This window comes from Sphaerodactylus townsendi, linkage group LG01, assembly GCF_021028975.2.
Source record: "Sphaerodactylus townsendi isolate TG3544 linkage group LG01, MPM_Stown_v2.3, whole genome shotgun sequence".
Classification (NCBI taxonomy): domain Eukaryota; kingdom Metazoa; phylum Chordata; class Lepidosauria; order Squamata; family Sphaerodactylidae; genus Sphaerodactylus; species Sphaerodactylus townsendi.
Window position 1 is genome coordinate 147,159,813 of NC_059425.1, and position 19,449 is coordinate 147,179,261.

Sequence of the window (19,449 nt, forward strand, 5' to 3'; positions counted from 1 at the left end):
TGCCATTCAGGAACACACGATCAAAGCATTCCTGACAGACAGCCATCCAGCCTTTCTTTAAAAACCTCCAAAGAATGAGATCCTACCACCCTCTGAGGCAGTGTATTCCACTGTTGAACAGCCCTTACTGTCAGGAAGTTCTTCCTAATGTTTAGGTGAAATCTCTTTTCCTGTACTTTGAATCCATTACTAATTGTTCTTGTCCCTGGAGCAGCAGAAAACAAGCTTGGTCCATCTTCAACATGACATTCCTTCAAATATTTAAACATAGCTATCATGTCATCCCTTAACTTTCTCTTCTCCATACTAAACATCGCCAGTTCCCTAAGCCTCTCCCCATAGGGTGTGGACTGCAGACCTTTTACCAGTTTAGCTGCCCTCCTCTGGACTGACTTACCTTGGTGGCAGAGCATCATGTACCAGAACCTGGAAGTTTTCCCCAATACCATTGATTCTGTATTGCAAGGGACCTCACTGGCATGGAGGGCGGTTGTTCCCAGGGTCATAGCTGAATTTAATTGGCTCCCAAAGGAGTTTTGGACTTGGAAAAGCCCCCCTTCAATGGCACAGACTTATGCCACCAAAAAAGGTTGTTTTTATTTGTTCAAATGTTTCAATGCTTTTGTATGTGCTGCCTTGGGGACCCTAACTGGATGACTGGCAGTATAAAAATGTTTTAAATAAATAACATTCCAAACCTCTATTAAAGGGACAAGACATTTCTCTCCAGCCAGTTAACACCTTAAATAGAAAGCAGGTTTTAAGACATATCTTAGATATTAACGTTCTGTTTGGCCCTTACCTGAGAAAAACTGATTTTGAGAGATGTTTGCCATTCGCCAAATGCTCCAGAGATTTCTCCTATATAACATCTTAAACCAGAACTTAGTATTGATCTAGCAATAAAATAGATCCTTATCTGAGTCCTCCTCAGTCTGTTTCTCAGCAGAAAATGAAAACTATGAGTTCTGTAGATAATTGCAGTAATGTCACACAATGAAGATAAAAAAAACCTAAGCAAAGAGGACAAAAATACTGAACATTTGTGTGGCACATAGAAAAAGTATTTTGAAAATACAAAAATTAGTACAAATTACTTCCTTGTGAAAAATATATTGTGTCTGTATCCCAAATTTTAGTAGTATGTTCTTGTTTCTAAATTCAGCATTTTGTGAAATACCGATAGATCTGCTACTCCTCTACTCTGCTCTGAGGGAGAAATTTAAAACCAAAACCAAAAAAGCATCATATTCCTAACCAGAGTTATATTCTTCTAAGTCTACTGCAGTCAATGGACTTGAAAGGGTGAGCTCTACTTACCCTGTTAGTTTAATTGGTACTCAAAGTCAATCATACCCCAGTTTTCTTATTTATTATTATCTTCTACTTTGTTACAAAAGGCTATCAACATGAATCCCTTTACCTGAAAAAGGAGAAATCAAGAGAAACTATCACAGATTTTTTAAAAAATCTATTATTCTAATTCATATTATCTTATGCTTTTATCTTGACCACACTGAATTGTTCTTTATCATATGTTTTCTCTCTTCATGGCAGAGCTTTTAACCATCACCACAAGAGGCTATTCAAAAACATAACATATATTGCTACAGGGATATATTTTCCAAGAATGAGTCTGCAATTTCCCATTTGTAATTCTATCCCATTACTTTCACTTCTTAGCTTTTGCCTCAGTTTGAATAATGTTTCTCTTTTGGTATGTTGTTCTTTTCATAAACATATCTTGGTTCCTCGGAGATGAGATGGCAATATGTAACATATGTTTCCCACATACAATATCTTAAAGCAAAATTATTTTGCACCATTGAATCTAAATGGCCTTTTTACTGCAATCAAATATTTTCAGGAGTATCAACAGCTAATATAAATTCTAAAGACACAATGGTAAAATCTCCATTGCATTTCTGTGTAAATAAGGACCAAGCTGGACATGATGGGGCCGACACATATTTTTATTCATATGTATACCTGCTTTTTATATAAAAGCAGGAGATGGGGAAACATTTCTGAGTGACCAGATAATGGGAACTGAATTATTTATCTCTTCTTGTTATGTCACCTGTTTCTTGGTTCCAAAGATGACATGGCAATGACATGGAATATTCATTTTCAGCTTGAAGACAATCTTGACTGCTTCATGAGTTGTTTTTCAGTTTGGATTTTAATTTGAGCCAGAGAACAACTCCTCCCTCTGTTTCTTTTTATTCAGTAGCAGCCATTTTAGTGTTGATGCCTTTGATGGTAAGTAAAGAGAACATGTATTCCTCCATTCCCATCATGAATTCTTCTAAATTCCATGTTCTCAGAGTACTTGAACATGCTATTTTTTCTAAGATACCCAAAGTCCATACTAAAGACATCACATATTGTGAGAAAAGTTCACATTTAGTTCTTTGCATTGCTAGGGAGATGCAGACCACAAATGATGTTTGGCTAGAAAAAAAGGTGGGAATTGTAGTTTGGCTCAGAAATGGCTGGGCTAGCTTAGAATCATTGGCTCATTCCGCACATGCAGAATAATGCACCTTCAAACTGCTTTCAATGCTCCTTGAAGCTGTGCAGAATGGCAAAATCCACTTGCAAACAGTTGTGAAAGTGGTTTGAAAATGCATTATTTTGCGTGTGCGGAAGGGGCCATAGAATCATAGAGCTGGAAGAGACCCCAACCCCCTACCATGCAGGAACACACAATCAAAGCACTCCCGACATGTATTTATACAGCCTCTGTTTAAAAACCTCCAAAGAAGGAGACTGTACAACTCTCCAAGGCAGTGAATTCCACTGTCAAATAGTCCTGACAGTCAGAAAGTTCTTCCTAATGTTTAGGTGGAATCTCTTTTCCTGCACCTTGAATCCATTACTCTGTGTCCTAGTCTCTGAGGCAGTTGAAAACAAGCTTGCTCCCTCTTCGACAAGGCATCCCTTCAAATATTTAAACATAGCTATCATGCCCCCCCCCCAACCTTTGCTTCTCTAGACCTTCTAGACTAAACATCCCCAGCTCCCTAAGCCTCTCTTCGTAGGGCATGGATTCCAGACCTTTTACCATTTTGGTTGTTTCATCAAGGATAGTACTTTTAAAGCCATCAACATTCCTAAATCACAGAATTAAAGCACCTAAGCAAATGACATTTCTACAGCAGATATACCATAGGTTTTATCTAAATTTCTAGCCAAAAACACACTCTCATACAGAATGGCCTAGATGTTATAGTTCCTCTGCATGAACAAAAGGCACTTCTAGTCATGCAAAGGGGGAAGAGTTCCATGATTTTGGCTTAATTTTCCAATTGAGATGAAGCACTGATGTCTTTGAGAGTGCCCCAGGTCTCAGGAGGAGGTTTGTGGTTGATGCAAGGGCAGCAACAAAGAGTAAGAAGCAAAGAATATTTCTCCAGCTAGCAGAATGAAGCTTCAGATTCAGTCATCCCTCTCACCTTTAGTACACACACACAAACACACACACAAGTGTGTGTGTATGTTAGGATACTTTTTACTGACACAAATATTATAATAATGTATTTACCGGTACTTTTTAAAACACACACATCGTATTTGTGTTTAAATCATCCATTGATCAGAAAGTATTTTCCATCACATATTCTTGCACCAGGTAAACTTTTTTAACATTGCTATTATCTGTAATACCTATTCTACACAGTGTTCAGTAATTACCTGTTAAATTTCTCTTCCCAACAGAAAACTAGTGAGTTGGGACATGGTAATTCATTCCCACACTTCAACTGTACAGACAAAAATTAATGCTAAGAAACAGTGGCTAGCTGACTAAACTGAAATTTAAAGCCCAGTGTTCCGATCCAAAAGAAACACTGACTTTTACCTTTATGAAGTAAGCCAGCACTTACACAGTCTGAGGATGTGCCTTTCCCTTAAGTTCCTCTAGCAACTTCATAATGCAGTTTGACTTTTTGACAACCACCCCAACCTTTATTCTAACTAGAGCTTCAGATAACATTGGTTTATTAAGTGACTGACATGTTTGTTATTTCACTGGTGGGGGCTATTTAAGTCAGTGAAGTTAAATTTTAATCAACAAGGTTTCAAGTTATAGAAATATTGGGGTTCACACACTGCTTTGGTTCTGGTATGTTTCTGTGGCTGGAAATTTTAAAAAATAACAATGCCAATCCAAGCAGATTATTTCAGTTGACTTAGAAGGCTCTGCTTAGGATGGCTGTGCAAATCTTTTAATGATTAACAAGTAAGATTTCTGACTATATTTGAATGTTACCTCAGGTTAAGAGTTCTCCAGGAAATTCAGATTAACTTCAACATATTGTTACTTTCAGGTGATAATGGGGGGTATGTCTGAAAAGAATTCTCAAGGGTAGGCTTGTAAGGAACCTGAACAGGAATATGCACTCTGTCCAGTGAGAATGGGCCAGAATCTCTTTATGACCTGGAGTATTGTCATGGCCATTCAGAAATGTTGAGTGATCTGTCATTCCCACAAGGTAGAACAGAATGTGTTTCCATGAGCTTCTCATTTGTTTATGTATGCTTCAGAAAGGGGTGTACTGAGTCTTCTCAGAAGTGTTCCAAAATGCAGTTTGAAGGAATACTACAGGGCTAAAGAAAGAAACAAAGGCAAACTTGCTTAGCTGTGCTAGTGCTGCCCTATAGACGGTTGAGAACTGTCAGGTACTTTGTCTTCATCTGAAGAGAAGGCTGACTTTGAAGGTGAAATCTTGCCTTCTTGTCTTTTTTTCAGCTACAAGGCGTTTGTTCTCTCCCCCACCCCCACCCGATCTTTTTTCTAATATGGGGGAAGAACATAATTTATGGCTTCCTCCACACACTGTTAGAAGATGCACTACAGTTGTTCATTTAGACATTTTTCATTCTAACCATCTGGTTAAAAAAACAATTTCAATAAGCTGAGACTGGAGTAACTCTTCATAGAATTGCATTGACAATCCTTGGTCCTTTCATATTGTTCACTCTTAAAACCCACTTGGACAGAGTCCAAAGGGCGCTCATTGCAGGTATTCAGCTGCACAGGAGATGGAAAGTTGATGGATTAAAGAAGCAGTCCATTGATGGATTAAAGAAGCAGTGAGTATCAGTTATATTTATCAGGCATGACAATAGCAGAAAACTGGAGGAAGGTCAGAACCTGCAAGTTTTAAATATCAACAGTCAAGTGATTAACATCTCCATAGAACTGACAACTTTCCCTTATTGGTAGGGTTAACAGCGTTTAAGAAGGAAAGGGTGAGGTATGGCAGTGAATGACCAGATTCTAAGAGTGGGGGTGGGTGAGTAGGGCAGATACCGTGTCTCTCTGACTACCACCGTGCTTCCAGTCTGCGGCTGTTTCGGCCGATAATTGGGGGCCCTTCAACCGCTTCAGCACGCTGGACAGAGAGAGGCGCTTCTTGTCTTTCCCCCTCCCCGCATTCCCACAGTCGTGGCCACGCCCACCTCTTCTGTCTTTCAGCCGGCCAGTCGAGGTCAGAGCCAATCCCACTGCAACGCCGGCCTGAATATCTCCGCCTTCCAGCGTACATTTACCAATGCGAAGGAAAGGGGGGTGGGAGGAAGACCTCTTCCCCCCACCTCCCTAGTTAAGGCTTCTAGTATGAGACTGTAGCTCAGTGACGGGCGGAGGAGGTGGGGCGGGAGGCACATACTGGCGGGCGAGCGAGCAAACACACGCGCCTTCAGAGGGAGGTGGCGCTGTCCGAGGTCCTGAAACAGGAACCAGAGGTGTGTGCTGCGCCTAATGCCACTAGGCGCGTGGGAAACTGAGACATCCCAAGTCCAGAGAGAAGGCGAGGGAAACAGACCTGTCTAACCCGACGAACCTCGCGCGACTGTCCTTTTCTAGCAGCATCGTGGGCAGGCAGCTGATCCCAAGTACCCCCGAAAATACTATGGAGGAGGAGAAATATTTACCCGAGCTGATGGCAGAGAAAGATAGCCTGGATCCCTCCTTTGTTCATGCAATGCGCCTTTTGGCAGAAGGTAGGACTTTCTTAGATTCTCCTGATGCGGGACCGCGATTGCTTCTCCCTTTTCTTTGCTGTGCTCTTAGGAAAGAATTGGCAGTTGGTTCCTGCCTGTGTACAGCGGACTGAAATTTCGCATGTTGCCTTGAGACTAAGCTGAGACGTGTTAAGGGCACAGAAAACATGCAGATTCACAACCCTCGTTGCGTTGGGAGAGATGCTGTCTCTGATATGATCTCGGATCTACACTCAGGCAGAGGTTACTGAGACAGACGAGGCTGATAAGGAAGGACTTAATCGCATTAGAGATTGCACAGCAGAAGCAAGTTGGAAAGTGAAGAGCAAAGAGATTTGAGTTTTGTCTTTTATTTTTTCTGTGGGCAGATTGCCTTAGTCTCCATACAGTTATACGAGTGAGAGCATAATAGAAATCTTAGCAGAGGAGGCTGTCTTTTGGCAGCATTTCTTCAAGTGCAAGGTTAAGCTATAGAAGCTGACAGGTTTCTACAGAAATCCTAAGCAATAGTCAGGACAGTCTGTGTTCAGACCCAGACTAGGCTTTCCTCCCAGGATCAGTTTCCTGTGTGAAAATAAATATGCAACAATGAATTTTACAAACATTTGTTGGAGGTGGCTGTTATGATAAGAATAGGGAACATTTGAGAGGTGTGGGGGAGGGGAATCAAGATTATCTCCAGTTCCATTTGCAATACAATTTTGGAATTGCTTTACAAATAACTCTGGCCATCCAAAGTGTTTACTACTTCCTTTTAAAAAAAAGGTTGTGAATGTTTCCATATATTAAACAACTGTCGGGATCCTAGCCAGACCAATTGCTGCATTTCCATGGATAGGATTCGTTTCCATTAGCTGGCTTTGTTTCCTTTTCAAGCTTCCTTTTCAATAACAAAATGCTCTCTTTTTTTAACTGAATTACTAAAGCACTGTTTTTTTCTGTCTGGCAGGTAGAGCCAATGAGTCCTAATGTTATATACACACAAAAAATGTAATTGTCTCATGAGAGGCTTTAGAGTTTGGTGTTTTTGTTTTTTTAAATGCCCATAGTTTTATATAGCAACAGCAAAATCTGTTAAATTAGCTATAATCCACCAATACTTCCATTTGAGTTCAGAGCAAACATGTTAACTTCGTCAGTTGCATTGTTAGGTTCACTCCATCTTTCTACAGTGTGGACTAGGAAGGGACCTGTTCATCATAACAATGAGCAATTGTGAATGACCTTTGGTGTGTTTATGTTGAGACTGGAGAACTATTTCACAGGGAAGTTGCTAAAGAGAACTTTGCAAGTTAGTATCTTTGCATAACTATTCAGTTACTTATCATAAATCTGTTAGCAGTACTTAAGTCACAGAAACACTATAATGGGGAAACTTCCTTGGGCTTCTTTGTTCCAGTTTACATGCATATTATTAATGTTAACATATGATAAGATTGGGTGAAATAGGAAATAATTTTGACATGTGCATGTTATTATGGCCCTCATAAAGTTAGAAGCAAATTTAAAGGAACCCTTGATTAAAAAAAATAAAAATAAAAACAATCTATGATTTTTCTGTACAAATAATTGAAAATATATAATTAAGCTACCAAATATTATTATTGTGTTCCAAACAGCCTTTTAAACATGTAAAATATTTACCTGATATTTCCTCACTCAAGGAATCTTCAGGTCACCTTACATTTCTGAAAATTGTTCAGAATTAGATTAATTTCTGTTGATAATGGGGAGCAAAGATTAATCATGAACATAATATATTAATGGCATTAATTTTGCTTCTGTGTAGATTATTTTGCTGGTTTCTGTTTATCTCATGGAATACATCTACATATTGCCCCAAAGGGATATGCCATGTATATGTAATTTGAACTTTCCCCAGCAGGGGGAACTATCTACTGAAACACAGTGTGAATTTTAGAGAAGAGAGGGGGAAACAGAAAAAAAATGGGTGTGAGGAATGAAAGGATATGAACTAATTTTGTTTTTTTTTTTAAAAAAACAAAAAACAAAGGCAATCACACAAGAAACATAGTCATATTTGGCTTTGCAGTTAAACCAAGCAATATGTTCCCAATGACTCATTGGCTTTAGTAACTAATGCTATGCTATGTTTCCCCCCTTAAATGTAGCTGTAGCTGAGCATATGTGAATATTAAAAAGACTAAGGTGAGCTTCCTATGAAAGCTGAAGAGAATGCTAATGTGAAATTCACACCGGCTACCTGGCATTCTCCTTCAAAACACCATCTGTCAAGGTTTCTGGAGCTGTGTTTTAGATAACTACTAAAAATGACTGAGATGTAAACTTTCATTAAAGTGAGCACACCTACTTTGGGCTGCTGAAACTATACTCAGAATAGTGCCCAACTGCCTTGTTTCAGACTGCCCTGAAGAAAGCAGATTTTATATATTGTATCACTATTTAACTCAACATCCTGTAAACTAAATCACTCATTGGCCTTTCAAATGATTTTTTTTTGCTCTCTGCTAGAATGGTAACATTGATATTGGCTGCTTGCTGTTAATAGCTAGCAAGCTAATAAAAGGAAATCCTTTTTTAATTGTAACTTAGGAAATATTCTGATCGGTAATGTATTTCAATGAAATGCACAAGTAAAGTTCTTTTGTTTGTTTTTCGAGGCTTTGCATTCACTAATTGTTGTCAAAGCTTCCGACGGAAATGTTTCACACCGCCAAGAGTGGGGGGGCGGCATGCCACCGCTCGCATGAACGTATGTAAACGGAGGCGTCGCAGACGTATGCTCCGCGATGGAGCCGGGCCGCTTCTCGGCCTTCATCATTTGTAGCCTGCCGTTTAAGGCTAGAGTCTTCCCCACGCTGCCCAGCCAAGACCCCTGGAGGTCGGAGGACAGTGTAAGGGAAGGACTGCGACGCCCAGCAGGCTATCAATGCACGGCGTGGATTAACCTCGTGAGTGGGGCGGAGACGGAGACAATGCTTTCTCCCAGCGGCGCTGTTCGCGACCGGGCTACGCCTGGAAGATGCTTTCTCCCCAACAACAACCCTTTAAAGTTGGTTAGTTATTTAGGGCTGCCTGAGGTCACTTCTGGGGAGGGAAGTGCATCCAGGTCGCTGCTGCTGCGTTGCAGCAGCGGCGCCTGTGCGAACGGCGGCCCAGGGCAGCTGCTTTTACCCCAGACCGGTCAGTTACATTGGTCAGTAAGCGGAAATGGCCTTGGACTTCAAAGTGATTTTCAGTTCACCTGTTAGTGCTTTGGGGGGGTCAAAGTTAGCCAAGCTTATTAAGCTCTGTTAGGGAGACATGCAGGAAACAAATTCTTTAAATAGAGTTTAAATCGAGAATACCTGATTAAATCAGAAACACTTTCTGCATTTTCCTGGGGGTTCCCAAAGCTAGTAATGTCATACATCATGTCTTCTATGTATAACTTTTTTTTAAAAAAAGACTAATTTGTTTTCCTTTGAAATCTCAGTAAACTTTTCAATATGAAACATGCATGTACAAATATACAATCTCTTTCAAGGTTTCATTAACCTTCAGATCCAGTTCTTTTTATGCTAGTGGATCATAAAAAACCAAGAAAATTGCTCAGAAGTATTTTTGCATTACCTGCAGCAATATAAAGTTTGAACATACTGCAGTTCCAAATTCTGGCTGTCACTGAATCTGCTATGCTATGCTTCAGGGAAAGCTCTGTTGAACTCAGCAGGCTTACTTCTCAGTAAGCATCCACAGGACCAAGAAAATACTCATCAGAAATAGTTGGGTAGGTAGAACTGATATATCTCCTTCACTGTATAACTGGCAGTATAATCATAAGCAGAGTTACACCCTTCTAAACCCATTGACTTCAATGGATTTAGACAGGTGCAGTTCTGCTTGGGACAGGAATGCAAGGCATGGTGTCTTGGTTCCTGCCAAAAATAAATGCACCCTTAAGTGTTCAAATTCAGTGGATTTCAATGAAGTATATACACAGGTATATACACAGGATATGAGGTACCTATCCTGTGTATGGATGCACCTAGCATCTAGATCTCAAATTATGCATGTGTATTTCTTAGACCTTGTCCTTTTAACCTTGTAGGGCTCTCAGATTTAAATTTTTAATACACAATTAAATGTGAGCAGGATTCAAGGGAAAATATTCAGTACCTGTAAAATCTCTGCTCCTGCAAGAAAGTCTTCCCATAATAATTGAGTAGCATTATGCAGCCGCCTGTTATAACAGGCAGAATAATTACTCAGCCTTTTATGTTCATTGTTAACAGTATTAACTGTACAGTATCTTGCAGTTAACCTTTCTAGCAGACAGGTAAGAGATCGCAGTACATCATTCAACCAAGTTTTTTTCCAATGGCTATATGAACATTTAAGTACCTAGCAATAAGGGCATTTAAACAGCTTTCTTTATGTGCCATATTTTATCATTATAGTCTCACTTAGGGCTACATGTCCCGGTTTCAAGGCCTCTTGTGTGGACGCCATAGACATGACATGATATGAGGTTCAGTGCCTGTGTGAGTGTCAATGTGCATGATCAGGAGAGGTCAACCCAAGAACACAAATGGAAATGCAGATTGGGGATTTATGATGAATGCAACACTATAGGATTCAACTGGAACCTGCAATCTTGAATTCTATTGTTTTCCCAACATTCCCCCCCCACACACACACACACTATTTTAATTTTGTTTTTCATCAGCAAAATCAAGTGATTAGAAAACACAGCTGAAATAGAAAGTTATGCACGTTGCAGAGAAATAATAATAATAATTGTGGCCCTCTGTGGCCAGTGCTGAAATTCTCAATGAACTGCTACTTCTCTGCAAATAAGGGATTGTGAAACCACAAGCATGTCTTGCACAACTCTTAAGCCGCAGCTCACAGAATACACACAATTACCCAGCTGGGATTTGACTGGGATTGTTTTCCTCCCAGACAGCCTTCTTGGTATCTGGCCAGAGCTTTTCACAACTCAGTGGTGTCAAAAGCAGGGTGGTGAGATGTCTCGTTCAGCATATGCAAACACTTTTGCACTCCTAAGGGAACTCTGCAGAACTGGACTGTAGTTCTAATCTGTTTGAGGAGAACTGTATATGAAAAGCACATGTCTAACTGACTTCTAATCCTTTCTCTAACTGTACTCTGTTCAGGATAAGGCACTGTCCCCTAGTGCCTTGGGGACAGAACTTGGTAGGCACTAGGACCCAAGAGGAGCATTGTAGAACAAAGATGGTCTAGGAAATGATGGATGAAGTCACAAATCTCCTATCATCTTTAACCTGAACAGGTTATAACTTGGGAACATAGGATGGATTGGCAGGTGGCTGTCAGGGGGGAAAAGATGGAGCACAGTTTTGCCAGTAGCCCCGGACAGGTGGGACCTTGACTTGCAGCAGTAAGCTGGAGGTCCTAACTCACACTGTAGCAATGGACATTGGCCCTGCCTGCTTTCCCACATAATACAAGGTCCGAACAATCAGACATATTTAGATGGCCAAACTGGACTTGTCTTCCCTTTGACTCAATGTGGCAAAGTAATATGATCCTCACCTCACCCCCACCAAAGTCACGGTAGAAGGGAGGCTTATCCTTTTAGGGGCATTTGTCAGGGGAATTGTATCTAGGGGATGGAGATGTATTCCTACTTAACGCTGTAAATCAAATGCTGGTAAAAGATATATGTAACCAGCCTGCTATATGTTACCACTGTCATCTGGGGCATACTTTCCTTGATCTTTACTTTATGGCTTCACATGCTTTGTAGATAACCTGGCTTTCCCTGACACCCTGATCCCATGAGAAACGGAGTCATTTCTGTTATCTCATGGGGCAGGAAGCCAGGTGGCTTTCTCTTACTATTTTATTTTATTTTTAGATTTTTACCCCACCCTTCCCCAAGGGACTCAGGGTGGCAACAACATTTTAAAACAGTCACAATAAAATCATAATAAATATATTAAAACAGTTAATAGTAATTGCTAAATGACCTAACTCCAGATGGCGACTTACAGAACCTAATACGTTTCCCTCCCCCTGGGAAGCCAGAAAGTGGATATTAGCCCAACTGGCCATCAGGGAAAGCCTGGTGGGATAGCTCCATCTTACAGGCCCTGTGGAATAGCTCCATCTTACAGGCCTCCATCCCACACGGCCCTGATCTCAATTGGGAGCATATTCCACAGGTAGGGGCCAGGACCGAAAAGGTGCTAGTGACCTTGGGGCGCCTCAACTTTGGGGACTGTTTTTCACAATTTCTTGAGAATTTGAGAGGGGGGACTTGTAGGGGTAAAGGGGGTGACAAAAGCCAGGTTTTTCAGAACTGACTTTGCCAAGCTTTGGTGCTCTGATGCTTCTCAATAAATGCTACTGATCAACTATACAGAGTCTGTTTATTGGCTTAAGGTTCGAGACCTAACACCATGTCACTACTAGTAATGGTATATCACAACAAGCAGGATCAGTGTGGGTTTGTGGCTAAATAGTTAGATGCAGTACATTGATCAGCCACTGAGACATTAAATTTGGGTGAAAGGGTCTTCCCTAGACAAGGTTCTCATAGGGACAGCTTAGGTAGACAAAGATCTGAAGCCCCTTGGAGTTTTCCCACCTTCCATAACCAGAGTTCACTGATTGAGGAATGTGTGTGTGTGTGTCAACCAGTTCTCCCCGACACATATTGTTTGTGACTTTTCCAGGGTTTCAGGCCATGTAGAATATTCCAGTATTAGGGGAAAAGCAAGCCTGAGTCTCCACTGACAACATTCCAAAAGGCAGGATTAATTGCACTGGAGGGATGGTAGTTTAATAATCAAAGAAAAGAATTTCTGGCTTTCATAAAGTTGTGTCTCGTTCTATAGCCCATCTCTTACGCCTTCCCTCTACATTCCTGAATTTGTTTGCAATAAACAAGTGGACATGGATCTGAGATTCTCAAGTTTCAAGTCCCACCTTCACAATTATCATTCCTCAGGCAATTCATGAGGCTTCAATCCCATACACACATACTTTGGAGTAAGCTGTTGACCTTAGGAGCAGCAGTGGCATAGTGGTTAAGAGCAGGTGTATAATCTGGAGGAACTGGGTTTGATTCCCTGCTCTGCCGCCTGAGCTGTGGAGGCTTATCTGGGGAATTCAGATTAGCCTATACGCTCCAACACATGCCAGCTGGGTGACCTTGAGCTAGTCACAACTCTAGGAGCTCTCTCAGCCCCACCTATCTCACAGGGTGTTTATTGTGAGGGGGAAGGGAAAGGAGATTGTAAGCCCCTTTGAGTCTCCTACAGAAGAGAAAGGGGGGATATAAATCCAACTCTTCTTCTTCTTAGTGGCTTTTACTCTGGAATAAATCTGCTGCATCTTTCATATTTTCAAGTGAGAAGTGATAGTGACAAACTTCACAAACACCTGTAATTTCAAAATATCCTGCAAATAAAACACTATAAAAAGCATAGCAGCAATATTTTTATTTAAAAATTTATATTTTCCTTCCTGAATATTGTGTTGTGTGAACACATGACTAAGTTTGCTTCTATTACTCAGTATTTGAAATCTGCCTTTCCTAGAAGGTCTGCACGGCTCATTAATATATACTTCTGGTGGGAATCAAGGGGCTGTGATAAGGTCACTGCATGCAAATTATTTTCCCTTTCAAGGTACACTGTTATGAAGAGTGTGTCTTGCTCCTAGAAGGGAAAGGTTACTGCTTAATCCAGTGAACTATTGACATTCAGACACTTGCTCTTTATTTGTGGATAGTCGTAATTAGCAACCCAATGATATCTTCAGTCTTAACACAAAGATTATTTATTAGCCGATGCTGTCTGTGCATGGCTTGGAACAAAGATCAACTTACGGTAATATAATTTTCTTTTACCATAAATTAACTGTCAATAACATTAAATCACTATAAATGGCTTTCTTCGCTGTTACATTATTTGTTACGTGTTTTAGTCAGGAAGAAATCTTAATTCTCTGAGCTAATAAAAGGGATTGAAAAAATTAGGTGGTAAACTTAAAAATACTTTTCTGGGAGAAAGCCACATTGACTAAAATGGGACTTATTTCTGAGCAGATTTGCTTAGGATTGCTCCCATAGTTGCCTGTCAATGCCATCCTCAACAGAATGTGACCCTTCTAAGTCTAGTCAAATCAATGAGTTTAGAAAGGTGAAACTCTTAATATGGTACCATTACTTAGTAAATGGTTAAAAGTCTAAATGCTCACTGCTTGATGGCCGGACAGAAATATCTTTTCAGTGGAGACAGCTAACATATTGAGATGAGAGTCAATACATAATTTTCTACAGCTTGGTAGAGCACAGACTGCCCAGAAGACTCCCACATATGATCTCAGTGGAAGTTTCTAGAAAAGACATCCACTTGAAGACTTGCCAAGGTGTTACAGTAGTGCTTAGGCTTTGAATGCAGAAATTCCCATGTTCAATCCCTGGCATTTTAGCTATAGGATCTTAGTTAATGGGTGTTGGGAAAGATCCTTCTCTGCTTGAGAACTGTTACAAATCAGAGTAGGCAGTAGTGAATTGGATCAATCAATGATGTAATACCATAAGAACTATCTTCACATGTTTTTATAAAGTGATTGGACAGGCTTTTCTGTTGAACTCAGCTGAAGGGAATTTTGTATATTCATGTTTCATCAGCATGACTTATTTTTGGATGATGGCGGTTTTGATCATGGACCTCGGTTGCTGTCCTTTTTGGATGGGATAATTCTTCCCCTTAAAGCAGCACACTAACAGCTGAGGGATGCTGCTATTAACTAAGCATAAAATTGGAGGTCCAAATGTCCATAGTGCTTTCAACCAGGTTTGGCTGGTTTGCCTGCTGCAGTCTCAAAAAGTGATATCTGGCCATAGTGATCTAATGGCATTAGATCTCAGAAACTAAACTGGGTTGGTACTCAGATGGGAGATTGCCAAGGACAATTTTGCAGAGGAAGGCAATGGCAAATCATCCATGCTTGATCACTTGCTTTGAAAACTATAAGGAGTTGCCATAACTCAGCTGTGGCAAACATTCCACATGATCTTTATTTGAGAACCAATTGGAAACTTCAGTTGATCCACAGTACATCAGAAAATTTGTTTATTGCATGTGGCAGCATATTATACCAGACCTTTCCTGATCACTGGTTGCATATTGGTTTCATGTCCATTACAAGGTTCTGGTTTCCCATTTTTAAAGCTGTAAGTGAAGGTGAAGGACTCCTTGCTCCCTTATATTCCCACATGGATATTGTGTTCATTCTTGCTGATCTTTTTTCTTGCATTATGCCTAGAGAAATGAGGTCAATGACCCCTAGAGACAGGGCCTTCTCACTGGTGACAAGTCTTATTTAGAAAAACCTTTCAGGGGGGAGGGGGGCTGGCTTTACTGCTGACCATCTTTAGATTCTAAGTATGGAATTGTGAGGCTTTACACACCTTGATTAATGCCAATGTTTGCAGCCCAGAGGATTTGGAAGGGGGTTGCACTCTGTTCAGGCACAAAGGCTATGTGTTTCTTAGATGACAAGCAGGGGGAATGCGGAGAAACAAGTTGGAAGGATTTGCCTCATAGCCAGCCAGTTCCATATAAACCCAGATGACCTTAGCCAGCAGAAGGACATTGGGCTTCCACCAGGGGCGTATTGACCAGGAGAACATATGGGGACAAATGTCCCCGGGCTGCATCTATTTGGTCACATGGGGGGGGGGCGGAAAATCACCCCATGCCCCATGTTGTTTGGTTGGGGTGGGGGAAGGCAGAAAACTCAGATTTTGCACTGGACTACATTTTCCCTAGATACGCCTCTGGCTTCCACAACCCCCCACATCTACTGGGATTGCGATTTCCAGCTAGAGATGGGGAAAAAATGAGGGTGGTATAGGGACAATTAACAACATCTTGACACTCTGGTGTCATTTCTGACATGACCATCGTTGTGTCACCAGAGAATGACATTGCTGGTGAGCTTCCCCCCCTCCTCTCCTCAACTTGTTGCCTGCCTTATGCTTGCAATTCTATAACAGTAAAGAACATACATTTCCTACAGACAGGAAGGAAAGAAGAACTGCTAGGCTAGGGGGTGAAACCCCCTGAGCACACCTCGAGGGAAGCCTCCTCTTAGGAGCCGTTTCGCCGCCTGCAGGGGCGGATAGAACCATGGCGGGCCTGGGGACGGCAAAAACGCCTTTATCCCAGACGCCGCCATTAACGCGACAGGGGGCGCAGCTGCATTGCAGCCACGCCACCCTTGCGCCGCCCGCCCGTCCCCACACCGGCATTTTCCCAGAGCGCTGGGCAGCGCTCTTGTTGGGGAAATGCTGGCTGGAAGCCGCTGCCGTGCGAACGGCAGCAGCTTCGCGGCGCTTCCCCCCCCTTGCTTCCCTTACCTGCTCTCCGGCTCTCCGGCGCGTTGCCGGGGCCTGGGGACATGCCCCCCTTCTCTGCGACCCGGAAGGCAGGCGCACAGGGCAGGGGAGGCGTGTCCCCAGGCCCCGGCAACGTGCCGGAGGGCCGGAGAGCAGGTAAGGCGACTGGGCGACGGCGCCCAGCGGCGCCGTCTCCCCGGTCCTTTCTGGGACCGTCCGTGCGGACGGTCCCAGTGTCGTTGGGTCGGCGCGAAATGTGCCGACCTAGCCGTTTCCACCTCTGTGCGGAAACGGCCTTAGCTTTTTCCTCTGGTTCTCAGGCTCAAGCAGCCATGAACATGGTGGAGGGAGGGGGGGGCTGCATATTTTCCTCACACCAAATCAATTCCCTGCAGAAATAACCCCTCTTTTGAAGGTCTGTCCCTCAATCCTGGAGTGTTATTGTCTGCTCTTTTCTGGTTGCTGCTGGTGCTGCTGTGTTCCTAATGTTTTTGTTAATAAGGTCTGATCTATTGTTTTATGTATTTACTTTATTATGTTGGGAGATCCCACAGATATTAATGCAAAGTGATGATATATAAATGTTTAAAAATCAAGCAATTTGGTTTAAAATGTTGACATCAGATGATATGAAGGCTCTTACTTTGGAAATTACTCTGTGAAGCTTGGTTTAACTGTGCAGTGCAGGGACTGACATGCATATGTGTGGATCAGCTCTTTAAAAGTTGTTCAGTCAGGCTTTACAACTGTTTGTAATTCTTAATTAGAAAAGTCCTCAGGTCTACTAAAATTTCTATCAACAGCAACAAAATTTTAAAGTATAAACACTGAATCTCACTCTTTATTGGGTACAGCTATTAGAAAAGAGGGCACAGCTTAGCCTGCTGCAACAACAAAGATTGTGGGCTGCATTTATTTGTTTGTTTGTTTGCCATCAAGTCACATCTGACTTGTGGCAACCCCTGGTGAGGTTTTCAGGGCAAGAGATGTACAGAGGTGGTTTGCCTTTGCCTGCATGTCATGAATCTGGTATCCTTGAATGTCTCCCATCCAAGTACTATCCAGAATCAACATGTTTTGCTTCCAAGATCAGTCTAGCATGGACTATCCAGGTCTGGGTGTGGGCTGCATTATGCAAAAGTTTTCCATAGGATGCCCATTCATAAGTAAAACACAATGGCTTGCTTGCAGACACTTGCATTGCAGTAAACCAGTGGTATCCCAGTTCAGGGATTGGCTGCCCAGTTTTGTATGTCACTTGTATTTATTTTAGTAGAATCCCAAAACGTCAAAACACAGCACTATATTCTGTGTAAAGCAAGGATGATCCCTGTCTAAAGAACATTTTAAAAAATGCTTGGCTGGGTTAAATCCAAAGCCTGCCTAGTCCAGCATTCTTCTTTTCCTCTGAGAACCCCAGCAAACAGCCAGGTACTGGTTGATCTGCTGGAAACGGGTCAGCCATCCACCTTCTGCTCCATCTCTATCCAAATATTATATTTGTGTCTGTAGCCTTGTTTCAGTGATTTCAGTGGAACAATCAAGAGAGAAACCTAACCCACATTGTAAACTTATGTTTTTATCATGACAGCTCGTACAGACAGCTGTTGGCATTGTTTAAATCATCTGACACACCCTTATGTTCAGTATCTCACCTACTGAACTCTGCGGGCTGATAAATAGGCAATAAGTGCTTTGAATTGGCATGAGGGCTGCCCCATCACTACATCATTGTCACAGTTTATAGTAATGGTAGCTAACCCAAGATAGTACTTGATAGTGCAAACCTAATCAGAGTTGTGTCTTCCTAAAGCCATTGACTTCAGGTTGTAACACTGTTTAGGATTGCACTGTGAGGGTAATATTGAATGTTGCTGCTGCTATTGTTACTAAGAACTTTAGGTTAAAGCAAGCTTTGCAAGAAGCACTCAAATACAATTCATGCTGTTAGAAGAGGATGTGTGTTTACTGAATCAATTTGCAAAGAGTAGTTACAATGCAATAGCAATTACATCTGGCAGAGTCTTCCAGGAAGAAAATTGCATTGGCCAGGAGTAATGACCCATCTTGAATAGTACTCTAGGCTCTCACCATATATTCAAGCAGATACATATGCAGTTACTACAGTATTTATACCGTATATGAGACTATTTGCTATTGTATCATAAATGACCTGGAAGTAGGGGTGGGTAGTGTTGTGGCCAAGTTTGCAGATGATACCAAATTATGTAGGGTGGTGAGAACCACAAAGGATTGCGAAGAGCTCCAAGCGAACCTTGATAAATTAGATGAGTGGGCTAAGAAATGGCAAATGCAGTTCAATGTAGCAAAATGTAAAGTGATGCACATAGGGCAAAAAATCCAAACTTCACATACACACTACAGGGGTCAGTGCTATCAGTCACAGACCAGGAAAGGGATTTGGGTGTCTTAGTTGATAGTTCCATGGGAATGTCAACTCAATGCATGGCAGCTGTGAAAAGGCAAACTCTATGCTACAGGGATAATTAGGAAAGAGGAGTTGATAATAAAACTGCAAAAGGATTCGTCATGCCCTTATATAAAGCAGTGTAATGCTGACCACACTTGGAGTACTGTGTTCAGTTCTGAGTCGTCACATCTCCAAAAAGGATATCCCGAAGAGACCTATAGAAAAAAGTGCAGAGAAAGCGACAATGAAAGGGATAGGATTTGAAGGATTGGAGCACCTTCCTTGCTTATAAGGAGAGGCTTTGCAGGCGCTTTGGGACCTCTTTAAGTTTGGAGAGGAGGCGTCTGAGGGGGGGATATGATTGAAGTCTATAAAATTGTATGCATGGGGTAGAAAATGTTGACAGAGAGAAATTTTTCCTCTCTTTCTCACAAATATACTAGGAAACCAGGGGCATTCATTGAAAATGCTGGGGGAAGAATAAGGACTAATAAAAGGAAACACTTCTTCATGCAACGTGTGATTGGTGTTTGGAATATGCTGCCACAGGAGGTGGTGATGGCCACTAACCTGGATAGCTAGCTTTAAGGGCTTGGACTTAGCAGATTTTATGGAGGAGAAGTCAATCTATGGCTACCAATCTTGG

The 19,449-nt window shown here is 41.7% G+C and overlaps 1 protein-coding gene across 19 annotated transcripts in view; it reads left to right on the forward strand.

Annotated features, from left to right (window-relative positions):
* Positions 1-5,684: 5,684 nt before the first annotated feature.
* Positions 5,685-19,449, forward strand: part of KHDRBS2 (KH RNA binding domain containing, signal transduction associated 2) — a 529,409-nt gene continuing 515,644 nt past the window's right edge. For all 19 annotated transcript variants that reach the window (XR_007244530.1, XR_007244520.1, XR_007244524.1 and 16 more), the window contains exon 1: positions 5,685-6,009. Coding sequence is in view for 2 of the 19 variants with exons in the window: in XM_048496577.1 (XP_048352534.1) it covers positions 5,919-6,009 (91 nt within the window). In the remaining 17 variants the exon portion in view is untranslated. The remainder of the gene's footprint in view (positions 6,010-19,449) is intronic.